Source organism: Lathamus discolor, chromosome 3 (genome assembly GCF_037157495.1).
Source record: "Lathamus discolor isolate bLatDis1 chromosome 3, bLatDis1.hap1, whole genome shotgun sequence".
Lineage (NCBI taxonomy): Eukaryota > Metazoa > Chordata > Aves > Psittaciformes > Psittacidae > Lathamus > Lathamus discolor.
This window is the reverse complement of record NC_088886.1, coordinates 49,489,051-49,512,165: the sequence shown is the minus strand read 5'-3', so window position 1 is coordinate 49,512,165 and position 23,115 is coordinate 49,489,051. Positions and strand designations below refer to the sequence as shown.

The window sequence follows — 23,115 nt, the reverse complement described above, 5'->3', positions numbered from 1 at the left end:
GTTTTTTACTTTTGTTCAGCTACAATTCATCCATTTCCAGGTTGTCTTGCTGTCAATTCAAAATTCATACAGGCAAAACTTCTAGGGAGGAAGTAACTCAGCTGAATGCAATCTGAATTTTATCTGAATGCTCTTCCACAGAAGGGGAAGCCAGCAAAGAGTTCCCAAAGCAAACTGTGGTGTCCAAAATGAGGGACAAGGAAAACCATTTTGCAGTTCAGTGGGATGAGATTAGCAGGCTTTGAGTATGCTTGTAGATAATAAAGTGCTTAGGAATCTAGTAGAGAAAGATGACACAGTATCCTCAGGTTTTGGGAAGGAAACCCAGAGATGCTGAAGAGGGTGGGGCCCAGTGGTTCCAAAGCCAGTAAGCTGCTTGATCCTAGCTGGTTTTTAGAGCTTTATCCTTGCATCTGATGCTTTTCAGCTGTATTTTCATTGCAGTTTAACATAAAAGTGCTAGCCTTTTTAGTATTACTGATCCTAAGCTAGCTTTGATGTTAGAAGCTTAAGATCCTCGGTGATCCACACTAGTTGATGTGAAACCTCTTCCCCACTGCCACTCTCCAGCAGAAGGATTACAGGCATTGCAGGAAGCAAAGGGACAGTCATCCAACTAAGGCTAGTAGGAATTGTTGGACGCTTGTCTCTCCTAAAGTGTGCGTGTTGGTTTACTTGAATTGCCCCACAGTATTTTCGCATAGTTAGTGTATGCCTTCTGTAGGTATCTAACCTTGTCTTTTGGTTTTCAGAATAATGAATAGATGTGCCATGGATGTTCTAATGAGCTGTTGGCTGCTTCAAAAAGGCAACCCAAATCAGACCGGAATCAAATTAGGCCTGTGAGAATGGCTGGATATTTTCTGTATTAGCTTTTGGCTAATGAATCCCATTTCATTTTTAGGGTTATTGTGAAAATCAAAATATGATTTATATATAAATTACGTTGTGTATGGGAAAAAAAAGTTAATGCGGCATGTAGTAAAAATGCACGGGCCAAATGGTGGTTGGTAGGTTTAGGCTTCAGAGAGTTTTACAGATATTTGTAATTTTATGCCCTGAAAGATTTGGGTAAAATCTGCTCAAGCAGTTTTAGCGTGGTTTGGGTTTTTCTCATTTTCTAGCTTTCAGGCTGTTTGTTATTATTTTATTTTCTAACTTAAATGTCATTACTTCAGTAGTGCATATATATATATGTTTTATATATATAAGAAAAAATGAAAAAAATGGCTCCTTTGTTTTTGTCTTTTTCTGTTCTTCAGTAACTAATGCCCTTTCCATTTCTATCCTTCCACATTTTATTTCTCTCATCCGTCACCTTTTCATGCAAAGTATAGACAGGTTTATGGAGCTCCTTATTTAGTCCTTGTTCTGATATGGCAAAGCTCCCTACCAAACATGTATTTTTATGAGTTCTTGAAGGCTCATCAACAAGTTTCTGTAGGTCATGCTTCAGATCGTTTTTTGTTTGGGCTTTGGCTACAGTGTGCTTGATTTTAAAAGCCCCAAACCCCTTACTTTGCAGATCTGGACTTTGCCATTGCTGGAAGAAAAGAGGAGCTGTATTTTCTTACTGCAAAAGACACTTCAAAACTGCCCGGGCTGTATGTGGCTCTCATAGACAAAACTTCATAGCCTTCCCTTAGTCTTGTTCTTTCCCTCCAGTATGGCTTCCATCCATAGAGTCTTGGTATATAGGAACTTGGCCTGACCTTCACTAGCACTTGCAGGACCTTGACTAATAGGAATTAAAGTAGCTGAAGTCTCAAGTTGTGCATTTTTTTGCTTAATAAAAGCAAGAATGAGAGAAACTCTCTCATCTGCCTGCAGATGTAGGAGGATGTCACAGCACTGGATGTACTCAATCTTTAGAGGGCTTATTTTCAAGAATGAGCAGTGGAGATTTCTTGAATACTGTGTCACTCAACTGGCAAATCTTTCTTGCTGTAATTCTAGTGGGGCTTTTATCCTCTTGTAATTGTCAGGAAGCTGCAATTCTCTTAATTAAGCATTACTGTTCTTGCAGAAGAGGATTATGCATCAGATTCTCCATGTTTGGTTGTCTTGCAGTCACTGATTTGAAAAGGGACTGTTGGTACAAATTGTTTCTTCAGATGCTCTGATCCAGTGTTAAGAAAGAAATCTGGCGAAGAGATCTTGATGCAGTTACTCCTGCATTAGTAAATTAATCTGTGCTAGAGAGTTGAAATGGATCTCTTAAAGAAAAACTAAGCCAAAAAACCCTAACCCCTAAATAAATAAAAAAATTCCACATGGTCAGGGTTGTTTTTTTTTTTTTTTTCCCACTTCTTTGCATGGCCGGATGTGCTTTTGTATTGTGAAAAAATTCATGAAGGACTGTATTAATTAATCAGTTTTCATAGAAACAATTTTTTATTTTTCAGATTCACGCTTCTTAAAACAGAGGAATATAACAGGGGAAAAAATGGCAGCAGAAACTCAGACACTTAACTTTGGGCCTGAATGGTGAGTTTTTCTATTTTGAGACTCTGGAACCTTGTCTAAAACTTAAAAAGATGATTATGAATTTCTGTCCTTTGGGACTGAATTGCTCATATCCCACTCAGTCTTACAATGTCTTTGTTCCACACTGCTTCACCTCAGTCCTTGGCCAGTGACTGAAAGCAGTATTTACTTTTCTAGTGTACTATATATATAGTATACTTAGTGTATATATACGTTTAGTATATATAAATGATACTTTTAAAATTGGCATTGTGTATGAAATTAGCTGGGTTTCATGTTATGGTAAATGCATAACATTCACATGGCCACCAAGTATCTGAGGGGGGAATGATGTTTATGATCCATGGGGTATGATCTTGTGTCAGCTGTTAGCTTTCCAGCTTGTCTGACATGCATTGTTCTGACTTTTGATAAAGAGTAATTGCACAGATGTGGTTATTGTTCAGTATTTGTTCTAGTTTCCTGTTAAAGTGTAAGTGGCTGCAGTTACAAGAATTCTGGATGGTGTAGTTTCTGAAGAGTGATGTGATCCTTACATGTGTAAATGGGAGTGTGGAGTGGTTATAGGAATATGAAATTGCTGCACAGCATGTGATAAAATTATTACCAGAGTAACATAGTCACTGTTGCTGACACATTTGTGTATGCAGTGTACAAAAATTGGAGATTATTTAACAAAGAAGCAAGACATGATTTGTGGCCTGGGAAACAATGAGAGAGCTCAGTCTATTTTGTTAGGTTGAAAGAAGGTTAAAGAATGACTTTATCACTCTCTGTAATTACACCCACAAGGCAGATATCTTATGCTGGAGTGCTCTTTGGTGTAGGAGACGGACAGGATTAGATTCATTGATGGATGGAAGCCAAAGTTACATTAATAAAAAGAAGAGGGAAGGCAACTCTAAAAAAGGCACATATTTTAACAGTAACTTGATTACTGCATCATAGTGAGGGGACTTTAGTTTCCTCTTAGTTTAAAGAGGAGGTTAGATTGTATATGAAAGTATATATACTATGCTTAAGTGAGTTACTAGATTTTTACAAGAATAACAAGATTCTATAATGTCTAATTATTCTTTTGGGTTGCAGTATATTCATGTTTGTCATGTTTACTGCTTTAGCACTTAATAGTGAAATCGACAGTTACGTTTCATCTGGATTGGAACTGAACATACATAGTACTGAGCTGTCAAATCGTTTGAATAATGCCTCCCCAGGCAGTTTTTGTTTGAAAGTGGTAGGCGAAGAAGCTGCCACTGGGTGGCACCAAACTAAAAAAATAAGACAAACATTTGACTTGCAAATTATTTTTTCCTCTCTGTTTAAAGAACAATAAAACAAATCAAAGCATCTTTCAATAATTAGGTGAAAGCTAGCCTTGGAATCAGTGTTTTAGCTAGAGAACTTTTCTTTTGAAGGATTTTGTGATTATTGAGGAGCGTCTTCATTGTTTTCCTTGTCTGAGATGAACATCAAGGAGAATGTAGGGAAACGGTCTGGGCCTTGTTTCTTGTCACACATCCTTTTGTAAAACGTTGCTCGAAGCTTCAAAATACAGGGGGTTTGGGTAGCTGAGGAAATTATTATATAGAATGAGACTAATCCAGATGTGAAGTGGGAATCGTATCATACAACTGGAAGATGTTAACTGCAAGAAGTAGCTTATCTGTGTGGGATGGAACCAAACTTAATAGCATATGTATCTATTGTTGTAAGATACATCACTTCTTTGAATGTCTCTGAAGTGAAGTGTGGCTGTATTTTGTTTGTCTTTTTTATCGAGACACTAAGCTAAATGATGTACGCATGCTCTGAAAAATGCCATTAATTTTAAGCTCTGGGTAAGGAATTTGGAGTACAGTAGGATTCCAGAGACACAAGAGGTAATCTTATTGCAGAATTTACTGTACTAAGCTGTTTGTTAAACTTTATGGAACATCTGAATAAACTTTTTCATAGATTAATGCTAGCCACACTGTCCCTGGTGGGGTAAGAATTTTTCTTGTCAAAAGGAAGCTGTTGTCAGTAGTATCTGTGGAAGATTTACAACTGAAATTTGTGCAGTGTAAAAAGCTTAGTCAAGGCTTTAGGTGTGCAGCTGGTTTGTTATGTAGTCAACATACGCACTAGCCAGGGGATGAGCAATTCCTTGATGTGCTCATAGGAATATGGGTTTTTTTCTTTCCTCCTCTCTCCTGGCTATGGGGAAGTGAGGGAAGCTCTTTTACTCTTCTTGTTGAAGCACCAAGTGTTAGAGTTTTTAAGTTAGACTGTTAATATCTCTACTTTCAGTACTGTATTTATTTCATTTGTCAAATCTGTAAATGTGCAGAGGGATGATAGCATGGGTGAGGACATGTTCTTTTTAATTCAGTAGTCATTGCTTTTCTGCTTTATTTTAGGCTGCGAGCTTTGTCTAGTGGTGGGAGCGTGACATCCCCTCCTCTGTCTCCGGCTTTGCCAAAGTACAAACTAGCAGACTATCGCTATGGGAGAGAAGAAATGTTGGCACTTTTTCTAAAGGATAATAAGGTGAGCAGGAAGAGGCAAAAGGCCTGATGTGTGTATGCCTAATGACAGTCTTGTGATAGAAATAGTTACTTGTATTTTGTGCTTATGGACAAAGAAATCAGGTATCCCTTGGCAAAGATCAGAGGAGTTCTGATTGTGGCTCTTTTTTTGTGTGCGGGTGCTTATTTGATCCCACTCATGTTTGATTCTTTTTGCTACTCTAGCAGCAACTTCCTGTACCCCTGAGAACAAAACAACCTGATTGCCATATTCAGTCCCACTGCCACAGATGACTGAGGGTTAAAGTCTCCTTGCAGCTGTGCAGATTTGCTTGCCTCAGTAGGTTTTTTTTTAATAAAGTGTGAAATAGTTATTTGGTTCAGCTTGAAAGGCAATAAATCATATTAGCAGGTCCATCTGAAAAAGGCAAGAAGTGCCCATTTGTCTTGACTTAGGGCAGTTCACTTTAGCAGGTAAGCAGCCCACTTCTCTGGGTCTAAAGGACACAAATACAATTTAGCACATGTAATACGGAAGAGCAATGTAGAAAGTCAGGAACTTCCTTCTAGTTTAATTTCAAACAAAGGTTCTTAGTGGTACAAAAGTTACGTTTCAGAGAGTGTTTCAGGCAAATGATTCATATATTCTACATTTGTAAACCCTAGGTTATTCTGTAGATGGTGACAGAGGTTGGTTTATTGTTGCAGCAGGCATAAAGTGACTTGGAAGTCTGAATCCCTCTCAGAGCTTCACCCTTGAGTCAGGGAGGGACTGCAAAAAATTATGTCAAATTGTGCCTTTAGCTTTGCATGTAGATGTGCACGCGTACCTCCCTGTTATTTTTTTTACCCTACTGTGACTGTGCTGACATTTCCATACAGTGCTGGGAGCCCTTCATTGCTTGTACACAGGTTCAAGGATGTCGAATGTCAAAGATTTTTTTGAAGTTAAGTGTGTTATAGCTTAAAGCCATGTTTTAATGTGCAGAATTATCCTGTTCTGCTTTGAGAAGCTGTGATTTAATCATTGATGTTATGCTTCAATAAATAAGCCTGCCAGAGGTCATTTTTTGCAATTTATGTATGTTATATCAGATGATGATAAGACCTCTACAGCTGATTGAGAGCAACCTGTTAATACTGTGTGTTACAGGAAGCTCTCTGATGGTTATGAGTGGTCCGAAAGAATATTTTCTCAGTGTGTTTGCCAGAAGGGCATTATTATTAAATGAGTATGTTTTGCTTTTGATATTAATGTGCTTCCATGTTGTTGAGTAATTCTAGTTACTGAGACTGAAAGGACTCTTGACAGTATTTCTAGTCAATAGTCACTATATCTAGTCTAGTCCAGATGTGATGTTTTTTTAAGGTGTATCTTGTACCCTAATTCTTTTTCACTGGATCATCTGCAGTCTTTGCTGGCTGAAGATTAGGCAAAATTGCATCTCTGATTAAAGATACTCTGAAAGCAGGAAGCCTTCTGCTAGAGTATATGTAAATGAAAAAAAAAAAACCACCCCACAAACCCTAGGTTGCTTTGCTTCAGTTAAAATTGGTAGAAGTCTTTATCTCTAGTATTGTGAACTAGATATTTTTGAAACAAATCCGTGTTGGCATTACTAGAGCTCACTTGGCTGTGATTGCAGCTTCTTGTCCACATGTTCACGGTCACATCTGCTGACGGAGCTGCCATCTGATGATGGACTGATTAAAAATCAGCATGAAAATTTATTTTTATTTAAATCATCAGTGTTCTCTGGTTAATAAATCCATACCTATAGTTCCACTTCACTTTTTTTTCTTTCTTTGTGGTTGTTTTATTCTCCTTGTTGGTCATAAATTGGAAATACTGACTTTAAATCAAACACAGCCTGTGTGTTATATGTGGTAGCATTTTTAATACATAACAAAAGTGAAATACAAATAAAAATCTGGCTAAGAAATTAAAGCAATAATTTTTAAATTTACCAGACAAAATTTCACTTGGTTCAGTTTTGACCTGCAGTGGTGTGGAAGTTTGAACTCTGATAGGTATAATCTTTATTTATTACAGTTATAGATCGTGGATGCTTTGGATGTTTTGTCTATAAGAATTCTATTTTTTGGGGAGGCATAAATTTGCAGTGAAGTTATACCCACCCCTGGTAAATGTTATTGGGAGTGCTGGTGTACTGGCTAGATGGAGATAGAGTTTTTATCAATCAGTGTGTGGCATCATCCCTGAAATGGAAGTACTTGGGTATATGTGTGTGCTGTTTTCCTTTCGTACAGATACCTTCAGACCTTCTCGATAAGGAGTTTCTGCCTATTTTACAAGAGGAGCCCCTGCCACCACTGGCACTTGTACCTTTTACAGAAGAAGAACAGGTTGGTATCGCTTTTCCAAAAAATAAAAGCTTTACATTGTCATTAGTGTTAGTAAGCCTCCATTAAAAACAAAGTTTGAGATTAACAGATTTCAGGGAAAGAAATTATGAAAGGAAAGCATGCTGTGTTAGCATGAGGTTTAAATTCCATTCATGTTCCATTATTATCTTAAATTTGAACAAGTATTTTTCATACAATGTTCTGTTGATGGCAGGCAGTCAACTTGTTAAATCCAGGGTCATCTTCTGGGAAGTAGTCCTGTTTTTTAAAGTGCGCAGCATTTTCAGATCTGTGAGACTTTTTCTACAGTTATTTGACCACTTTCTCTGCATGTTTGTAATAGAAATTCTGTAACTCCAATTTCATGGTCCTTGGAGAAGTGTTGAAGGTTTTTGACTGTTAACATCTCTTACGGAGGTGCAGTAATCTTAACTACTATGTGTGTAAACAGTTGCTTGATTATTTCCTTGTTTGGTCTCTACAGGTATATAATTAAGTGGGGAACGGGTTAAGTGCGAGAACAGGTAGTCCACAAAGAGTCCATTTCAAGGATGATTGATCTAAGTAGTTGGAAAGGCCTTGCTTCTAAATTTGATTCTAGTACTGAAAACCTGCCCCCCTCTGGAAAAATACCTCTGATGCTTATCTTTATGGCTGCCAGAACGTCTGGTTTTGCAGTTGCTCTCTGGTTTGTCATGTTTTTACCACTTCAGAATACTTCTTAATAAAGTCTTCCATTTAATGCTTTCTGGAGACCCAGAGGATGTGAACAACCTGTTTTTATCTGTCTGAAGGTCTCTTTCCTCTTTTCATAACCCATTTGAGATAACAAAGGAACAGTCTTATATAAGCTAACAGAAATTCCTGATGTTTGTTCCCCATAATGTAAGAAATAGTCATCAAAATCACATTCAGAAGTGATCTTGAGGTGAATATTGCTGTCTTTGCTGCTAGTCATGGTGCAGTCAAGTTCTTTTACTTAAGGTTGATAAGAGTTTACAACATCATTGTGCCCCCTCTGTGCACGCTGAAGGTAGTATTATCCTCTCTGAACTTGAGGGATGGAGAATCTGGGGGTCCTGTAGAGGACAGGCTGATCAGATCACATGTACTTTGGGGTAGTGTTAAGTCTAGGCTTGGATTCAGAGCAATTCTTGCTTGCAACCTGGGGGAGTTACTGGCTTGATAGCATTACTCTTGTATGTGTTGTATGTCTAGGAAGAACTTGTCTCGAGCTGATTTAAAGATGCATGAGCTAGAGGTGGATGATAATTGTTTGGTCCTCTAGAATTTACTGGACAGGTACAGCTACAGCATTTGCTATTGTAGGACATGGGCCTGCTGGTCCTTTTTATCTTTTTTGTTGCTTTCCTGGTTATAAGGATGCTGAACTGATTCACCTTGTAGTAAGTTTTGTTATGTGACATCATAGATTAAGATCTGTTTTCAGGGAAGTGTCTTTTGAAGGTAGCTTTAACAGCGGTTTCTACTACTGACCACTGGCAATAATGTAGCATATGTTCCCTTGCCTTTCCCTGTTGCCCCCATATTCCTATTTGTATAAGGAAACCATTCAGTTGTCTTAACTGCTTGTGGAGTATGGGAGTCTCAGTCTCTTGCTGAATATAATGGAGAATTTTTGTGTCCTTACTGGTTATATTTCTGGTGCCTGTTTCTGAGGATCTCTTCCATTTCAGAATGGAATTGAGCGTCTGTGTTGGGCCAGCTTTGCTCTTTATTGTGCATTGTCAGGGATGGACACTAAAGTAATACACTAGTCAATTATAGGGAGTGTTTAACTTTTTTGACTTTGCTTTTTTGCTACTTACTGTGATCTTACCATGTAGATTATTATCACTATGCACATTGCAGTGATCACATCCTCATCACAGGAAGCTCCACAGAAGTGAGGAAGAATTTGTTCAGAGTTTAGGCAGGCAAATTTAAAGTGAGATACCTGTATTGTTCTTACTGGAAAAATAACACATTGAAAATAAGCAATCTCTTATGCAAGACAGTGAATCTGATCAGCAGCTTTAAGTTGTTTCTGTAGTGAAGTATTTCACTGCTTTACAAAAAAAAAAAAAGCAGAGGTATCAACATCAGGAAAGGAGGGAGGAGATTCTTTTTGACTTGCTGTTTTAACTGTTGCTTTAAACCTTTAAGAGCTATCTAGGAAGATAGAATGAGATTGACTGGAGGTTGACCTTACTGTGTTGCCTTGCATGGCTGGGTTTTTTATACCCTCTTAAGTCTACTTAGTTAGGAGTTCTCTCTTGAAGATCTACTTTGTAACAAGAACATACCAAGCAGTTAGGCTTGTTTCTGAAATGGGTTAAAACTCTTTCAAATGTCTGTTGGCTTTGATGGTATCTGTTTAGATTTTAAATAGTATGTAATTGCTTGTCTCATTGTTCCTTGAAGACCTTCAAAGTCATAGTAATTCATATGAGTTCATGTAAGCAAAAATAATTTTACTTAAAATCCATGTAAACAGAAAACCAGCTGTTTGGAGTCCTTTGCATTCAGATTATTTAAAACTTGCATTCTGAAGCAGCATGTGAATTTAGGTTGCTTGTTAATGTTTATGAATATTAACATGAACTCCTGAAATCTTTGGCCCAATTTTCCAAATGCTTGTACTTGGAGAGTGGGGCCAGAGTTCGTTATAATTATTCATTCTTTATCAAAATAGTTTTTTGTTTAGCAATAATTTCCAATTAAAATAAAGTTGAACTTATTGTGGTATTTTTTGTCTTATTAGAATGAGTATCACTTAAATTTCAGAAGTTGTATTTAACACTTAATTTTCCCCAAAGCATGTTACTTCTATGTTATATTTAAAGAGAGGACTTATTTTGCAAAGAAGATTGGTAAATATAATTATAATCAAGTTCTATTGCTCTTTACATGTTCCTGCTTTGCTTAAGAAGTATGTTTAGAATGGGTATTAATTAATGGTGTCAGGTATAGTCAAGTGCCAATTTCTTTTTGCAATGGAATGTTTTTAAAGCTGTCAGTGTTTTTATCACTTCTTGTTGGAATAATCTTGTAAAGGAGTAACTTAAAGCACTGATATTGACCAGGGTCCTTCTATAGACTTTCAGTTGTTCACCTCTCCTGGGAATCCTTTTCCTTGTCAATTGTAGAGAATTTGTAACAAACATAAGGAAACAAAAATCAGGATAATGGTAAAAATTTCTGGTTTTGCTTTTTTACAACAGAATCTCACCTTGGCTCTTTCTTCTTGGCAGAGAAATTTCTCGATGTCTGTAAACAGTGCTGCTGTCCTGCGATTGACGGGACGTGGAGGAGGAACTGTGGTAGGGGCTCCTCGAGGTCGAAGTTCCTCTAGAGGTCGAGGTGAGCTGTTGTTAGTGGGATGTGCTGCAATGTCTGCAGGTGATCCAGGCTGAAGATTCTGAAAGATGTTCAGTGGAGCTTCTCTGGCTAGGTTTCCTTTCCCTTAAAGCTTTGAAGCCTTTCCAATAAGGTGGTAGTAGAGAATAAATATTGCGTTTAGTGATTGTTCTGCACACCTTAGTGCACATCTGTACCTATATTATGTGCCTTTGTCACGTTGATAGGTGTGGAAAGCAAAAGGGAAAAGTAGTCTTGAGGTGGAAGAGGAAATTGATTCAGAATTGGTAAAATGCCTTTATTAAAGGTATGAAACCAATTTATAGGGAAAGGGGAGAAGAATCTACAAGTTTATTTAAACCATTAATATTATAGTAGGTGGTGTTCAGTGTTCTGAAAAGTCATTTTTACTTATTAACATCCTGAGATGTTAACAGGAGAAGGTTAATGGAAAGATGTAATCAGATTTGGGAGAAATTTGAGTCTTGCCAATTTTAGTGCATTATTACAGTTGATATCTCATCCTGGATCACTTCAAACATTTGCATATGAATTGAGAAAAATGTCCTTAAGCCGTATAACTGGATTCAAAACAAATTATTAAACCTAGAATTTATCTTAGCAGTTACCTGTCAATGTGCTTACTGCTGTGAACACTGTTCCGGGGGGGGTTATGTATAATGGATTGCTTTTAGAATACAAAGATAATAATTTGGAAATATCAGGAGTAATTAATCACGTGACATCTGTCTTTCCAGGTGCGTAGGTGAGGTTTTTCTTAGGATTCTTTCTAATTTAATTCTAAATGTTAAGTGGTGATATTTTCAATAGCAGCTTAAAAAATCACTTCCACGCATAATTAAATGCTTAACCAGAATTGTACTCTGGCTTAATTTGTTCTCTCAATTCTGTTCTTATTCCTCAGTCCTGCTTTCTTCTTAGCTTAAGTCTTTCAGATTTTTCTAGATTGTCATCTGTCCTCTTGTGGTTGCTTTCTAGCTGAAGCATATGTATTTAAGCTTTCTTGAGGCTATCCCTGGATTTTGCTGTCACTTCCCTTTTGTTATTTGTCATTGTCTTTGCCCAAATGCTCAGGGTTTAATAAAAAGGAGCGGGGGAATGGAAAAAAAAAGTGTATGCATGTATATACATGTGGGGTGGCACTTACTTGTATATACCTTGGTTATATTTCTATTGTACATTTGAAAGCTGATGCTTTTTTGCTGTGTTTTTGTGCATATTGCGTTGCTACTGTCCATTTTTCACTTGGGAATAATGCTAGATGCATTAAGGCAAATGAAATGAATGCTACTTAAAACATGCTGATTTGAGATCATATGACCACTAGTGTGCCCTCTAGTTTCAGTATCAAGATACCTTGACCATTTCTGATTTGTCAAACCCTTCATTTTTCTTTCTTCTGTCAAATTTTCTTTCTTTTTTTTTTGCTGTGTCATTGTAGTTGATGACAATGACAACTTTATACAGTGAGCAGTGGGTTGCTTTTTAATTGACTCCACGGACAGAACTTGAAATTTATGCAGTAATATGAGGACTTCTATTGCCTATCTTCCTGGTTTTCATACTTTATTTTTAAGATAGGTTAAGAAATATTAGCTGAAGAACTTTGTTGCATAATTCATCTCTTTCACTTTTTTGCATCCTAATTTGATCTTTTACTTTGTCTACATCATTACATGCTCTGCTTCTTAGGCTACTCTGTCATTCTGATCTGCTAAGGTGAGAAGAACACATTAATCCAGTAAAGTTCAGTAAATTACTGAGCTTTCCTTCATTCTTTGATCCTGGTTGCTGCTTGTTTCTTCCACTTTCCCCTTTTCATAACCAATTAGTCTTGGGCTTTAGGCATGATGACTCTTCCCAAAATTTCTCTCTCTCAGCAAACAAACTAGGGCTTCTGCCAGGACAAAAATCCTACTTTTTTTTTTTCTTTTTCTTTCATAATTATACACATGATGTTCTTGTAATTACGGGCTTTGTTTCTAAGATTTATGAAAAGCTTAGTGCAGGACTGTTGACCTCTAATTTACAAAACTAGCGTGTTGTTTGTAAGTAGCAAACTTTAAATGCAGCTCTGGTTTTCAGGTTACAGTGAAAAGAACTTGGAATTTCTTTGGAGTTTGTTCAGTAAATGAAATGCTTCACCTAAGAGTTGGAAAACATCTTTCTTTATTGCCTTGCAAAATTGCTGGGGTTCAAAAGTTTATCTCGTGTTTTTCATGAACTTTACATCATAGTATGCAACAAAGCTGCCGCTGATCAAATGCGGGTTTCAGCTTTACCAGAACAAGCTTACTGTCTGGAAGCGACTTGCACAATAACTTGAGTCAAGAATTTGCATGTACAATTAGATTTGTTAATTAAGTTCCCTTACTGAGGCACAAATCACAGAACTGTGTTCCAGCATCTGGGAGTGTGAGAGGGAATCTATTGAGTCAGATAAGCAAAGGGAAGAATGGGTGAACTGCTGGTAAAAGAAAGTTATTATTAGAACACTTACATGTGACTTATCAGTATTTAAAATTCCAACATAACACTCAGTAAATGCTTTCTCAGTGTTTGTGCAAGTCTTGCTGACAGTGGTTAGTTTAGGTGATGTAAAAATGGTCACAGTGTGGAAGTTGCTTTGGTTTTTGTTTAAATTTCTTACAACTGTGTGCTGAAATACAACTTGGAGATACTGTTCAAAACTGCTTGCAGCGTGCTACTGCTGTCACCAGTACTTGTATGTGTCTTTCTTGGAGACATAAATCCAAACCACTTTATTTGGTTCTATTCTCTAAAGAAACCAAGTACTTGCACGTGACCTTTTTTCTAATTGACTTGTTTTCCTGGGAGCTCCCTGTGGTGTGCAGTTAAGCCCTGTGCTTTGTGCTGGTGGGACTGGAATGTCAACATTCATGAATAAGAGCCTCAGATGAGGAGAGATTTAAATAGTCCCTGGAATGGGCTGTAAGCTTACAGGCACCCTGTTTTGTAGCTGTTCTCCTCTTTGCTTAAGACCCTTATGAAGGGTACTTTGCTTCTCATTAGAGCTCTTTTCCCCTCCCACCCTCTCTCCCTTTTGTAGTCTGTCTTTGCTGCTGTTGGAGAGTGTGTAAAATAGTGTCAAAGTGGAAGGTTCTCATACCTACTCAGCAGCTGAACTGCAGTTATCCTGCTGTTCCCACGCAGTATTAAGGCGGTGACCATAGATCCTAAACTCCAGTCATGCTGTAATTTCAAGAATTTGCTTGTTATATTGTGGTGTGGTGTGTTTTGTGTGTGGGTGGTTGTTTCTTAACTATTAGAATGGCAGTGTGTACTGCTTTTTGCCCTTTTGCTTTTGTCTCATGTTGTTTACTTAAATTCAGACCTGTCTGATTTTCAGGTTAGACTTTTTTGGCTGTTATTATTAAAATATCCGTTGGGTTGAGGTCCTCATTCTGAGGTTTTTAAGGAATTACTGAAATACACAGCTTCTCCATTCTGTTCTTAAATGGAAGGTTCATTGATATCTGTTGACTTTGCATTCAATACTTTGTGCAACATCTACACTTGGAAAGTCTGCTCCTCATGTGCTAAGCACTTTGTGGAAGTGGCATTCTATTTAGAATAAGCATGTCATTCTAGATTTATTAGCCAAAAAAACCAGCCAGGAAGTGCAGCAAACAGTATGCTTATACATGCAGTGATATCCTCTCTGCCAGCATTTTTCAGATATTCTGTTATTAGTATTAGCTGTGTCCGAGTGTGCACTTTCAGGTCAGACTCTTCCATGCAATAGTGTCTGAATAACTGACTTTGTACACCATGGTATTCCTTACTAGGTATTTTACTTCTGTTGTTTGGTAGGCCCTGTTTTAATGCAGTATGCTTCTCATGCAATGGTCTACTCAGTTTCTTCTGGAGTTGCACCTGTACTTCTGGTTACTGTTGAATGGGCACATGTTGTTAGTGTACCTGTATGATGTGCCTTGTAGAATACATTGGCGGAAGGAGGCAACATGACCAGGGCAAAGGTGGCTTAAATAGGTCCTGTCTGGTACTAAGTGGTATCAGAACAGCTTGGAGTTTTCTACTGTGGCCCCACAGCCTTGAACTGAATTGCTGGGATCATTTGTTTTAGCCTTTTGCAAAGTTATCTTTTAATTCAGGCCCCTTTAGTGGCTAAGCATAACTGGAATACTGATGAACTGTGGCACAGCAGGGGGTAAGTGGAGAGAGGTTTCTCAGGCTTTCACATGCTTTTAAAGCTGCCATAAGCTGTGCTGCTGTTAAAATAACTCTGATTCTGATCTTTACCTTCTACAGGACACTTGCTTTATTTGCTGATGAAATCTCCTGTCTTCTGGCACTGCTTGTTGTGTGTCTGCCATCAGTAATCAGGATGCATTCATGCTTACTCATACCGCAAGGGGAGCGCTACAGATGCTGCTGTCACTCACTGTAAAAACCAGGAAAGGACAATGGGTTTTGTTTGTGTTGGAAGAGTGTATGCAACTTTCCACCTCCACTACCTCAGGGACATGAGAAGAATCGGTACCTTTGTTTTGATTCTGCCTGCCTGTGGCTTTCTCTTGTGAACTGCTGTTGCTTTATAATCTCCTGTGAGAGGAAGGAAGTGAGCTTTCCTCTAGTGAAGAAAGTAGGAAAAGATTGCCATTGTGTGAGATGCTTGAACCTTCCTGGGTTTTATTTGTGAAGCATGAGAGCATGGAGTCCTTTTCCAGGATCTTAGGGGATCCATTATACCTTAACTGAGTAAACATGGTGCTACTTTTGTTGTTCTATCACATCTTTACTTTCTTGCCTTTGAAACTTAGTTTGCACTCATGACTGCAGTCAGCCTTCTAGTATCAGACTTGCTATAGAGAAAATGCTTATGTTTCTAATACAGTTGTAGGTCTGGTGCTGATCTCTCCTCTTTTGGCTTGAGTGCTCAGTCAACTCCTCTATCTCCATCTGAGTTTGTATAAGAACAGCTATGGTGAGTCAGGAAAGGGCTTGTTTAAGTCGACTGTCTATCGAGCAGCAGCTAAAAGACAACACCTTGGCAAGAGAATAAGGGCTGTGTAAAAATACAAAGGTGAAGAAGCTTCACATAAATGCTTAGCTTCGAGACATCTGCAGCTTGAGTGTATTTCTGAACCAGATGTTGTCTCTCTTTTTAGTAAATCTGTTACTCATCTTTTGTGAATTTGTCCAGTTTCCATCTGAACTTCGGCATCTCCGAAACTCTGTCGCAAGGAGGTCTCCCAGCAAACTGCTTTGCTGGTCCTAGGAACACGGTAGTTTTGTCCAAAAAAGGATGTTTAAATCCTGTTTCTGAAGCAGGAGAGATTGTACAATTAGCTTTTTGGCTTCCTTGTACACCCTGCAACCTGTACTGCCTGATACAGAATCAGTGTGTATTTGAAGAGCCTGACTGGGTTATATGGGGATCACTTTACTTTTCCTCTGCCTTGGAAGCAACTCCTTCCTCCTTTCTCTCCCCCCACCCCCCCAAATAGATCTAGTATAGAATAGTGGAGAAGTTTTTGCAACTGCTTTGATAATTTCCATTTGTAGAGCCTTTTTTCATAGGACACTGAAATATAGTACAATTCCAGGGGTCTTCAGCTTTTTAGATGGTAGAAGTTTCTTATCACTGCTCTCATCAGAAGACTACAGAGAATGGACACCATTCCCAAGGTGTTTATTTCCTGTTACATTTAGTCATTCTGTCTTATTTCTCTGTATCCGTGGCCAGTTTTGCACCTCATCTTTGAGGTGTTTATTTTCTCGAAGCCACAAAGAGAAATATGAAAGGATTGAGATTTGTGAGTCTCACTGCCGATAGTTCACTCTATCAGGTGCTTTTTAGGTTCTTGGTGTAGAGACTGAATATGTATGTAGGCAAGGCATTATCCTGACAACCAGCTGATTGATGTGTTTCACTTGTTCATCCCCTTTCCATGAGATCCTTGAAAGGGGAAGTTAGCTGATAAAAACATCCAGTTGCTTCTGCTGTATCACTTTGTGAAGCAGTTGTAGATCGGGAAGCTTCAGCTCAGCAATTACTCTAACCAGCTTTGGAAGCTCTCTTGAAGGTCTGGGGATGTGGGTGGTTTTGAGTTTTTTTTCTGTTGTTTTGGGTTTTCTTGTCTTTTTGTTTTTTGTTTTGTTTTTAACCGAACACCTCACATGTACCCAGGCACTGAAGATTTGCTTCAAGATTCTTTACTTGACGATACCTCTATAACTTTTTGGCTTGAAGCTTGATATTCGATAGCCACCTATGGAGAATCATTACTTGACAAAGTGAGGATAACTTATTATTCTGTAGCTATTGGAATTCTTCATGCTGTCCTGCCTATATTAATCTTGTGATGCTTCCTTTTCCCCACTGCTCCTGTGGGAGATTTCAGCTGGGCATCACTAGAACTTAATTGTGGTGGAGCTTCCTTCTCCTTTGTTAACCTTGGCAGCAGTAATTGTGAACACATGTGCAGTGCAGTGCCATTGTACTGGATTCCACTGTTTAAAGCAATCTGATTTTTGAGTATAAAGTGCACATGTACTGTGTGGATGTTGTGTGAGCAATGCATCCTTGTTTAGTAGTTTGTGTTGGGTAAGTATCTGTGTTCTGTTTTTCTGCATAGTATTTTTTTCAGACTTGTTTGCCTGTTCTATCTGATCTTGTGCTTCTTGATAAGAATTTTTACACGAGACCCTTCTGTCTTTATTCCTTTTTCTGCTTTGCCTCTGATCACTTCTCTGGGGCTTAAGACTAAGATGAGTTCAGAGACACCAGGAAAGGGAAACCTACCTGATTCTTTCAACTTCTGTTATTATTTATACAAACACTTGTGTTTTTTGTCTTTTCAGGCAGAGGCCGAGGAGAAAGCGGTTTCTACCAAAGAAGTTTTGATGAAGTGGAGGGTGGATTTGGGCGAGGAGGGGGCAGGGAAATGCACAGATCACAGAGTTGGGAGGAAAGGTAACAGAGCTCTAGCCCTTAAAGTTTTTTACGTACATCTGCTCAGCTTCCATTTGTGCCTTTTGATTTCATAAAAACACTTTAGGAAAGGTGATTAAGGTGAATCTGTGAGTGGAATGTCTTTATTTCTAAGATGGAGTCAACACAATGTTCTTAGACACTCAGGAACAAGTAAAAGAGACTTTTGCAAGACTGCTGTGTCCCTGGGAAGAAGGAACCGCTTTAAGGGAATATAAATGATGACAGTTGCTGTGGAAGTGATGAGTTGAAAATATGGATTGCTAAAGGATCTGCTTCAGTTATAGTTTCAACCTTGTTAATTGAGTTGACATTTCTGACAGTACTTTGGGTCACATTTCAAAACATACCTAGTTGCCAAAGGCCGTGTGTGTATCGTTGTTCCTGAAAATTTCACTTGTCACTTGGACCTTTGACAGTACTGTCTATCAAGCTCTTTTTTAAAAAAAGCCCCCTACCAAACTAAAAAGCCATACCTTAAATGAGTGGAGTAATTGCAAAACCTTATTTGAAACTTCTATTCTGCCTTTCTAGGGGAGACAGACGCTTTGAAAAACCAGGGCGAAAAGATCCAGGTATGGTTTTGTTACTGTATGGGCAGAAAATGGGAGGGAGGAGCAGGGTGTGTTTTGGGGAAGGTACCCATATATATATATATATGCACACATAAATCTATTGCTCCGTGTGTTGTTGATACAGAATTCATGATGCTGTGCCAGGCTACCTAATTGTGTCCTCACAGTGTTGGCTATGCTTACTCTTGTTGTTTTTACTACTAGACATCTGAATGTTTTAAATAAGAAAAACCTGCAGTATGTAGTTTCTATTTATGCAATTAAGATGTGATGTCTACAGCTGGAACTAAATTCCTGGACCTCTGAAAGGAGTCTGTACTGATTAACAGGCGTGCTGTGGTAGTATGCCTTTTCAGTGCAGCTCTTAAACATTCCTGATGTGTGCTGCTTTGATACCTAGGGCTTCTGGACCATGTGAACTGTTAATTATTTTTGAATGCTTGCTAGTGTGCAGTAAATCCTGGCAGCAATGTTCTGCTGTTCCCATGCTGATGGGTTTACTGTCTGTTAAATTAGTTGAAATCATAGTATGAATCTTCTTTTCATTCATTTATCTGGTCTCCCTCTCTGCCATTCCTTTCCTGTTGTTTCCTAAATGCTTCATACTGGCCATATTCAGACAGAATACTGGATCCTTAATTGTGACCCAGTATGTCTGTTTGGACTTTCAGCTAAACTTGGAGTGGGTTGTCATCTTGGGGATGGAACATACCCATTTAGGTAATATCTGTATTCTGAGAGTGGTAAGAACATTCAAGAAGTTCTCCTCTATCAACTGGTTATGTGGTAACTGCAGTGTTTTTTGGGGTTTTTTTGCTTCATGAGGCCATACATTGATTGCTGTCTGGTATGACCTTGCTCTTTCTCTGTGGCAGTTTTCAACGTGCATGTACCACAACTGTGCTTAGTGAGAGATTTGAAGCTTGCTGACAGCAAGTCTTGTCTTTTTAGGACCCAGTATCATTTGGTCTTTGCTGAAGGGAGTCTTATCCTAAAATAAGACTAAGTATCCTCCTTAGTGAGCATACTGATAAGTCATAGGTCAGAAAAGACAATCGCAAATTGAATTTCAGGACAAAACTGAAAAGATTCAGTTGCAATTAAAAGTTGACAGGAATGTATTTTAATTCCTGTTTGGTTGTTGGTGTGTTCTCAGTGAGAATAGCATAAATTGCCATTTTAATACTCTTCCAGGTTAGCATGGTGATGCATGCTTTATGAGTCTAAAATTCCCATGTTTGCTTTCAAAGCCTTCTGAATCCTCTCTCCATGTAGGAATTTATCTTCATATATTTTGAAGAGTGCTTTTGGTTTTCTGCTTTTAAGTTCAAAGTTAAGACAAAACTAATATGTTGCTTGTGTTCCTCATTGTTTTCCTTAGGAAGAGGTTTTACTTCTAAAAATAATTTTGGATAGGTCTGAGGTTATCCATCTTTATATGCCAGTAGACTTTGATTCAGTGTGTCTCTATCTTCAGAGATCTTTTGGACAGGAAAAACTAAGTACTACTGAGATTTCAGGACTGCAGTTTTTTACTAACTGATTAGTGTACACCACAGTTGATTCAGTTTTATTTATTTAGCCCCTTTCTGTTCTTGTGATGAAATTAAAGCACTTGCAGACCCAAACTGTAGAATGTACCACGTTTTTGATTAAGAGTGTGATAAAAATACTGCTTGTCAGTTTAAGGTGAGATGTGTATCTCAGTTGAAATTGAGAAGAATTTACTGGAAGATGATTTATTTTCAAGATTTACTACAAGATTTATTTGCAAGATGTCCTTACTGAAGCTGACTTCTGCCTGAACCTGGGGGTTAATCTATCAGCTAGTATAGAGTGTGCCTTGTTTGTAGCAACTATGAGTGATCAGGACTTAGGAATGCATATTCTATGAATCATTTTCTAGGGAAGATGGTGTCATTGTATGCTTTTTTGGAAGTCCTAGTTCATTGTGAGGAATGGTGTGCTTAAATCATGAAGCTTTCTGTAGTACCTGATTGCTCCTCTTAAGTTTCTCAGTCTGTTTCTCTTCTAGTTAGAGCTTATTTAGCTAAAAGTTCTATAGCACAGTATGATAAAGGCAAGATACCTGCAATCTTTCTCAAGTTTTAATGTATAAAAAACAAGTTAAACAGTGGTAATTGATCCTGCATATCTCTGTTAGAGTTTAATGTCCCGGTAAGTGGAGGACCGTTTATCTCCTCTTTACCTTCAGAGACAAGGTGGAGAGCACAAAAATATTAACAGAAGCTTGGGCTATTTTGACTCAAGCCTTGATTAATGAACATACAGTTACTGTTGTGTAAAGGCTTCCCAATGACAAAATATTTTGAGTATGAGATAGGGATACAGATGTGCCGAAAGAAGTCCCAGGCCAATACCGAGTACTAGTATACCACACAAAGCAGTGGAAGCAGAAAGGTCAGGGATTGAATTGACATGCAGCTTATAATTCAGGCTAACATGCTTTAGCAGGTGTATATATTGGTTTCTGTTACCCTGGTTAAGTTCCTTAGTTTAGGATTTTATTCTTTACCTTTATTGAGCTTCAGTTTTAAATTGTTTTCACAGGGCTTTGGCTAAACTCAAATTAAATAATTTACTAAGTTGTCAGCTTTTTCATTGTCTTTGTTCTGGGTGATCACATTACAAAATTAATGAGAGATCAAATATTAAACTTTTCTGGATGCTCATAATGAATGACAACACAAGAACTCCTCAATTAAAAATCATGAGCTGGAAAAACTAATAGACCCTCCACAAACAATTGTTTCTCAAATACAATCAATATGCTGTGAGTAAAAATTGTTTGCTTTTTTTGGTGCTCACAACAGTTTTAAGTTCACCTTTGACTGATTCTCAGTGTAAGCAGGATCTGTTCCTACTTTGTGTATGCAAATTGAAGATGCACATGGTGTTTGTGAGTTTCTCTTGCTGGCTGTCACAGTTCTGACAGGTTTCATTGAAAACTCAAATCGTTTCTGGAAAGCTGAGGCCATTAACAGGGAAAATGAGCAAGTTGGTTTTTTGATCATGGCTGTCTTTTAGAACTGCACAAAAGCCGCTTAATTTTCTGTGCGGCCTCTTGACTAACACCAGCTTAGTAGCTGAGGGGATTTTATTAGTTACCAGCAGTTAAACACACTGCTAGTAAATAACTGTAGTTTAGATTAAACAAGGTGTTCCATGGGTCACTTGTGGAACCTGATTGAGTTCTGTTTCATGTGTATTTTTTGGGTAAGTTAAGATGACTTAAATATAAAAATGGGATGTCCAAGTGACTACAAATAAAGATGTAGTAGATGTAGATCCTTTGAAGCACACTTACCCTTACTCAGCCTGACTTGCTTTGCTTCCCTGTCCTGATAGCCAGAAGTTTGTCCAAGGAAGGTTCATCACCAGCTTGCTCTTGCAATGTTAGTCAAGGTGTAGAGTGCAATTTTTGTTGCATTGGAGCCCACCAGCGATTTTTCTAGGTTTGTATTCCAATCTGGGTCATGGCATACTTCCAGTACTTTATCAGACATCCATGAGTCATCAGTTCTCTGGAACTGGAAAAGCAATAGGGGTGTTTTGTCTGTCCTCTTCTTTGTAGCTGTTCTGAAGTAATTACACAGTTGTGCTTGTCTAATTTACTTTTATAGTATTCCTTAGCTTGACATTCCAAAATGTAATATTTGAAGATAGCATTTAGTGTATACTAATCATGTTTTGTTCTTTATATTTGCTGTTGTCCCTCCTTTTAAACCAAATATATAAATAGAAAATTATATAAAAATCAGGACAACTTTATCAAGTTATTTAGAAACCCTGTGAAGCAGCCCACAGTTTGATAAGGCATTAATTGAAATTAAAACCAGCTTTCTATATTGTTGGCTCTAAATGGTGAGATTATAGTACTGTCCTGTTGGGATTATGCATCTGAATTTGAGAACAGTTGTGTGTCTGAGACTGGAGTATATGACAATACATGGGGGAAACAATACCTCACGTAATACTGCTCTTTTTTTCCTAAATTAGTATTTCAGACTTGACACAGAAATCTCTGTTCTACTGCTCTTTCACTGGTTCTTGATTTGTAGGACTCTTCATATGTTGATAGTGAACATGGAAATAACTCTTCCAAGAAATAATTATTGGTACTGATACGAGGGTGGAAGAGGAATCTTTAGCCTGGCTATGTGTCAACACTAAGAAAGGTAGGGATGAAGGCAGTTTAACTTGACAGGGTGGTGCTCTCCAAGCTTCACAATATTTGTGAATGCTTTTACATTAAACTAAACAAGATACTTTGAGGGTGTCTGTGATAAAATGTGTCTGAGGTGTGGAATGTAGGGAGGCAATACTGAATTTTGGAAAAAGAATTTAAGACACTGAAGAAGTCTGCCTTCTGCCTCATTTCCCTTTCCCTATGTGAAATACGTCTGCAGGGCTGTTTCCCATTTTCTCAGACCCTAAAGCCGAAGTAACCTCTTTTGGGTTGTGAACACACTTCAGTTAACAGAGTTTTGGAACTTGAGAAGAATTTAGTTAAACAGTGTCTCATCAGATACCTTGATCATTTTTCCTGCTGCCAATGGCTTCAGTGAAGTTAAAAGGAAGTGTAGCTCATAGCAGTTTTCATTGACAACAGCATAATACTCTATTTATGCTGTCTTGGTTTGTGGGGAAAGTATTTACCTTTGAAAGATGAATTTTGCTTTATTTTGATGCTTGACTGCTCAAGTATGAACACATAATAGGCACTGCTTTTGTTGAGAGCTTGGAAATAATCACCCATCATTCCGTTTATCCTTTATCTTCTTAAATTATTTAG

The 23,115-nt window shown here is 38.0% G+C and overlaps 1 protein-coding gene across 12 annotated transcripts in view; it reads left to right on the top strand.

Annotated features, from left to right (window-relative positions):
• The window catches only part of GIGYF2 (GRB10 interacting GYF protein 2), a 79,526-nt gene that overhangs the window by 14,464 nt on the left and 41,947 nt on the right, over positions 1–23,115 (top strand). For all 12 annotated transcript variants that reach the window (XM_065675096.1, XM_065675095.1, XM_065675105.1 and 9 more), the window contains 6 exons: positions 2,406–2,487; positions 4,890–5,019; positions 7,269–7,364; positions 10,619–10,727; positions 17,595–17,706; positions 18,259–18,299. In XM_065675096.1, the coding sequence (XP_065531168.1) occupies positions 2,447–2,487; positions 4,890–5,019; positions 7,269–7,364; positions 10,619–10,727; positions 17,595–17,706; positions 18,259–18,299 (529 nt within the window). In that variant the 5' untranslated portion in view covers positions 2,406–2,446. The remainder of the gene's footprint in view (positions 1–2,405; positions 2,488–4,889; positions 5,020–7,268; positions 7,365–10,618; positions 10,728–17,594; positions 17,707–18,258; positions 18,300–23,115) is intronic.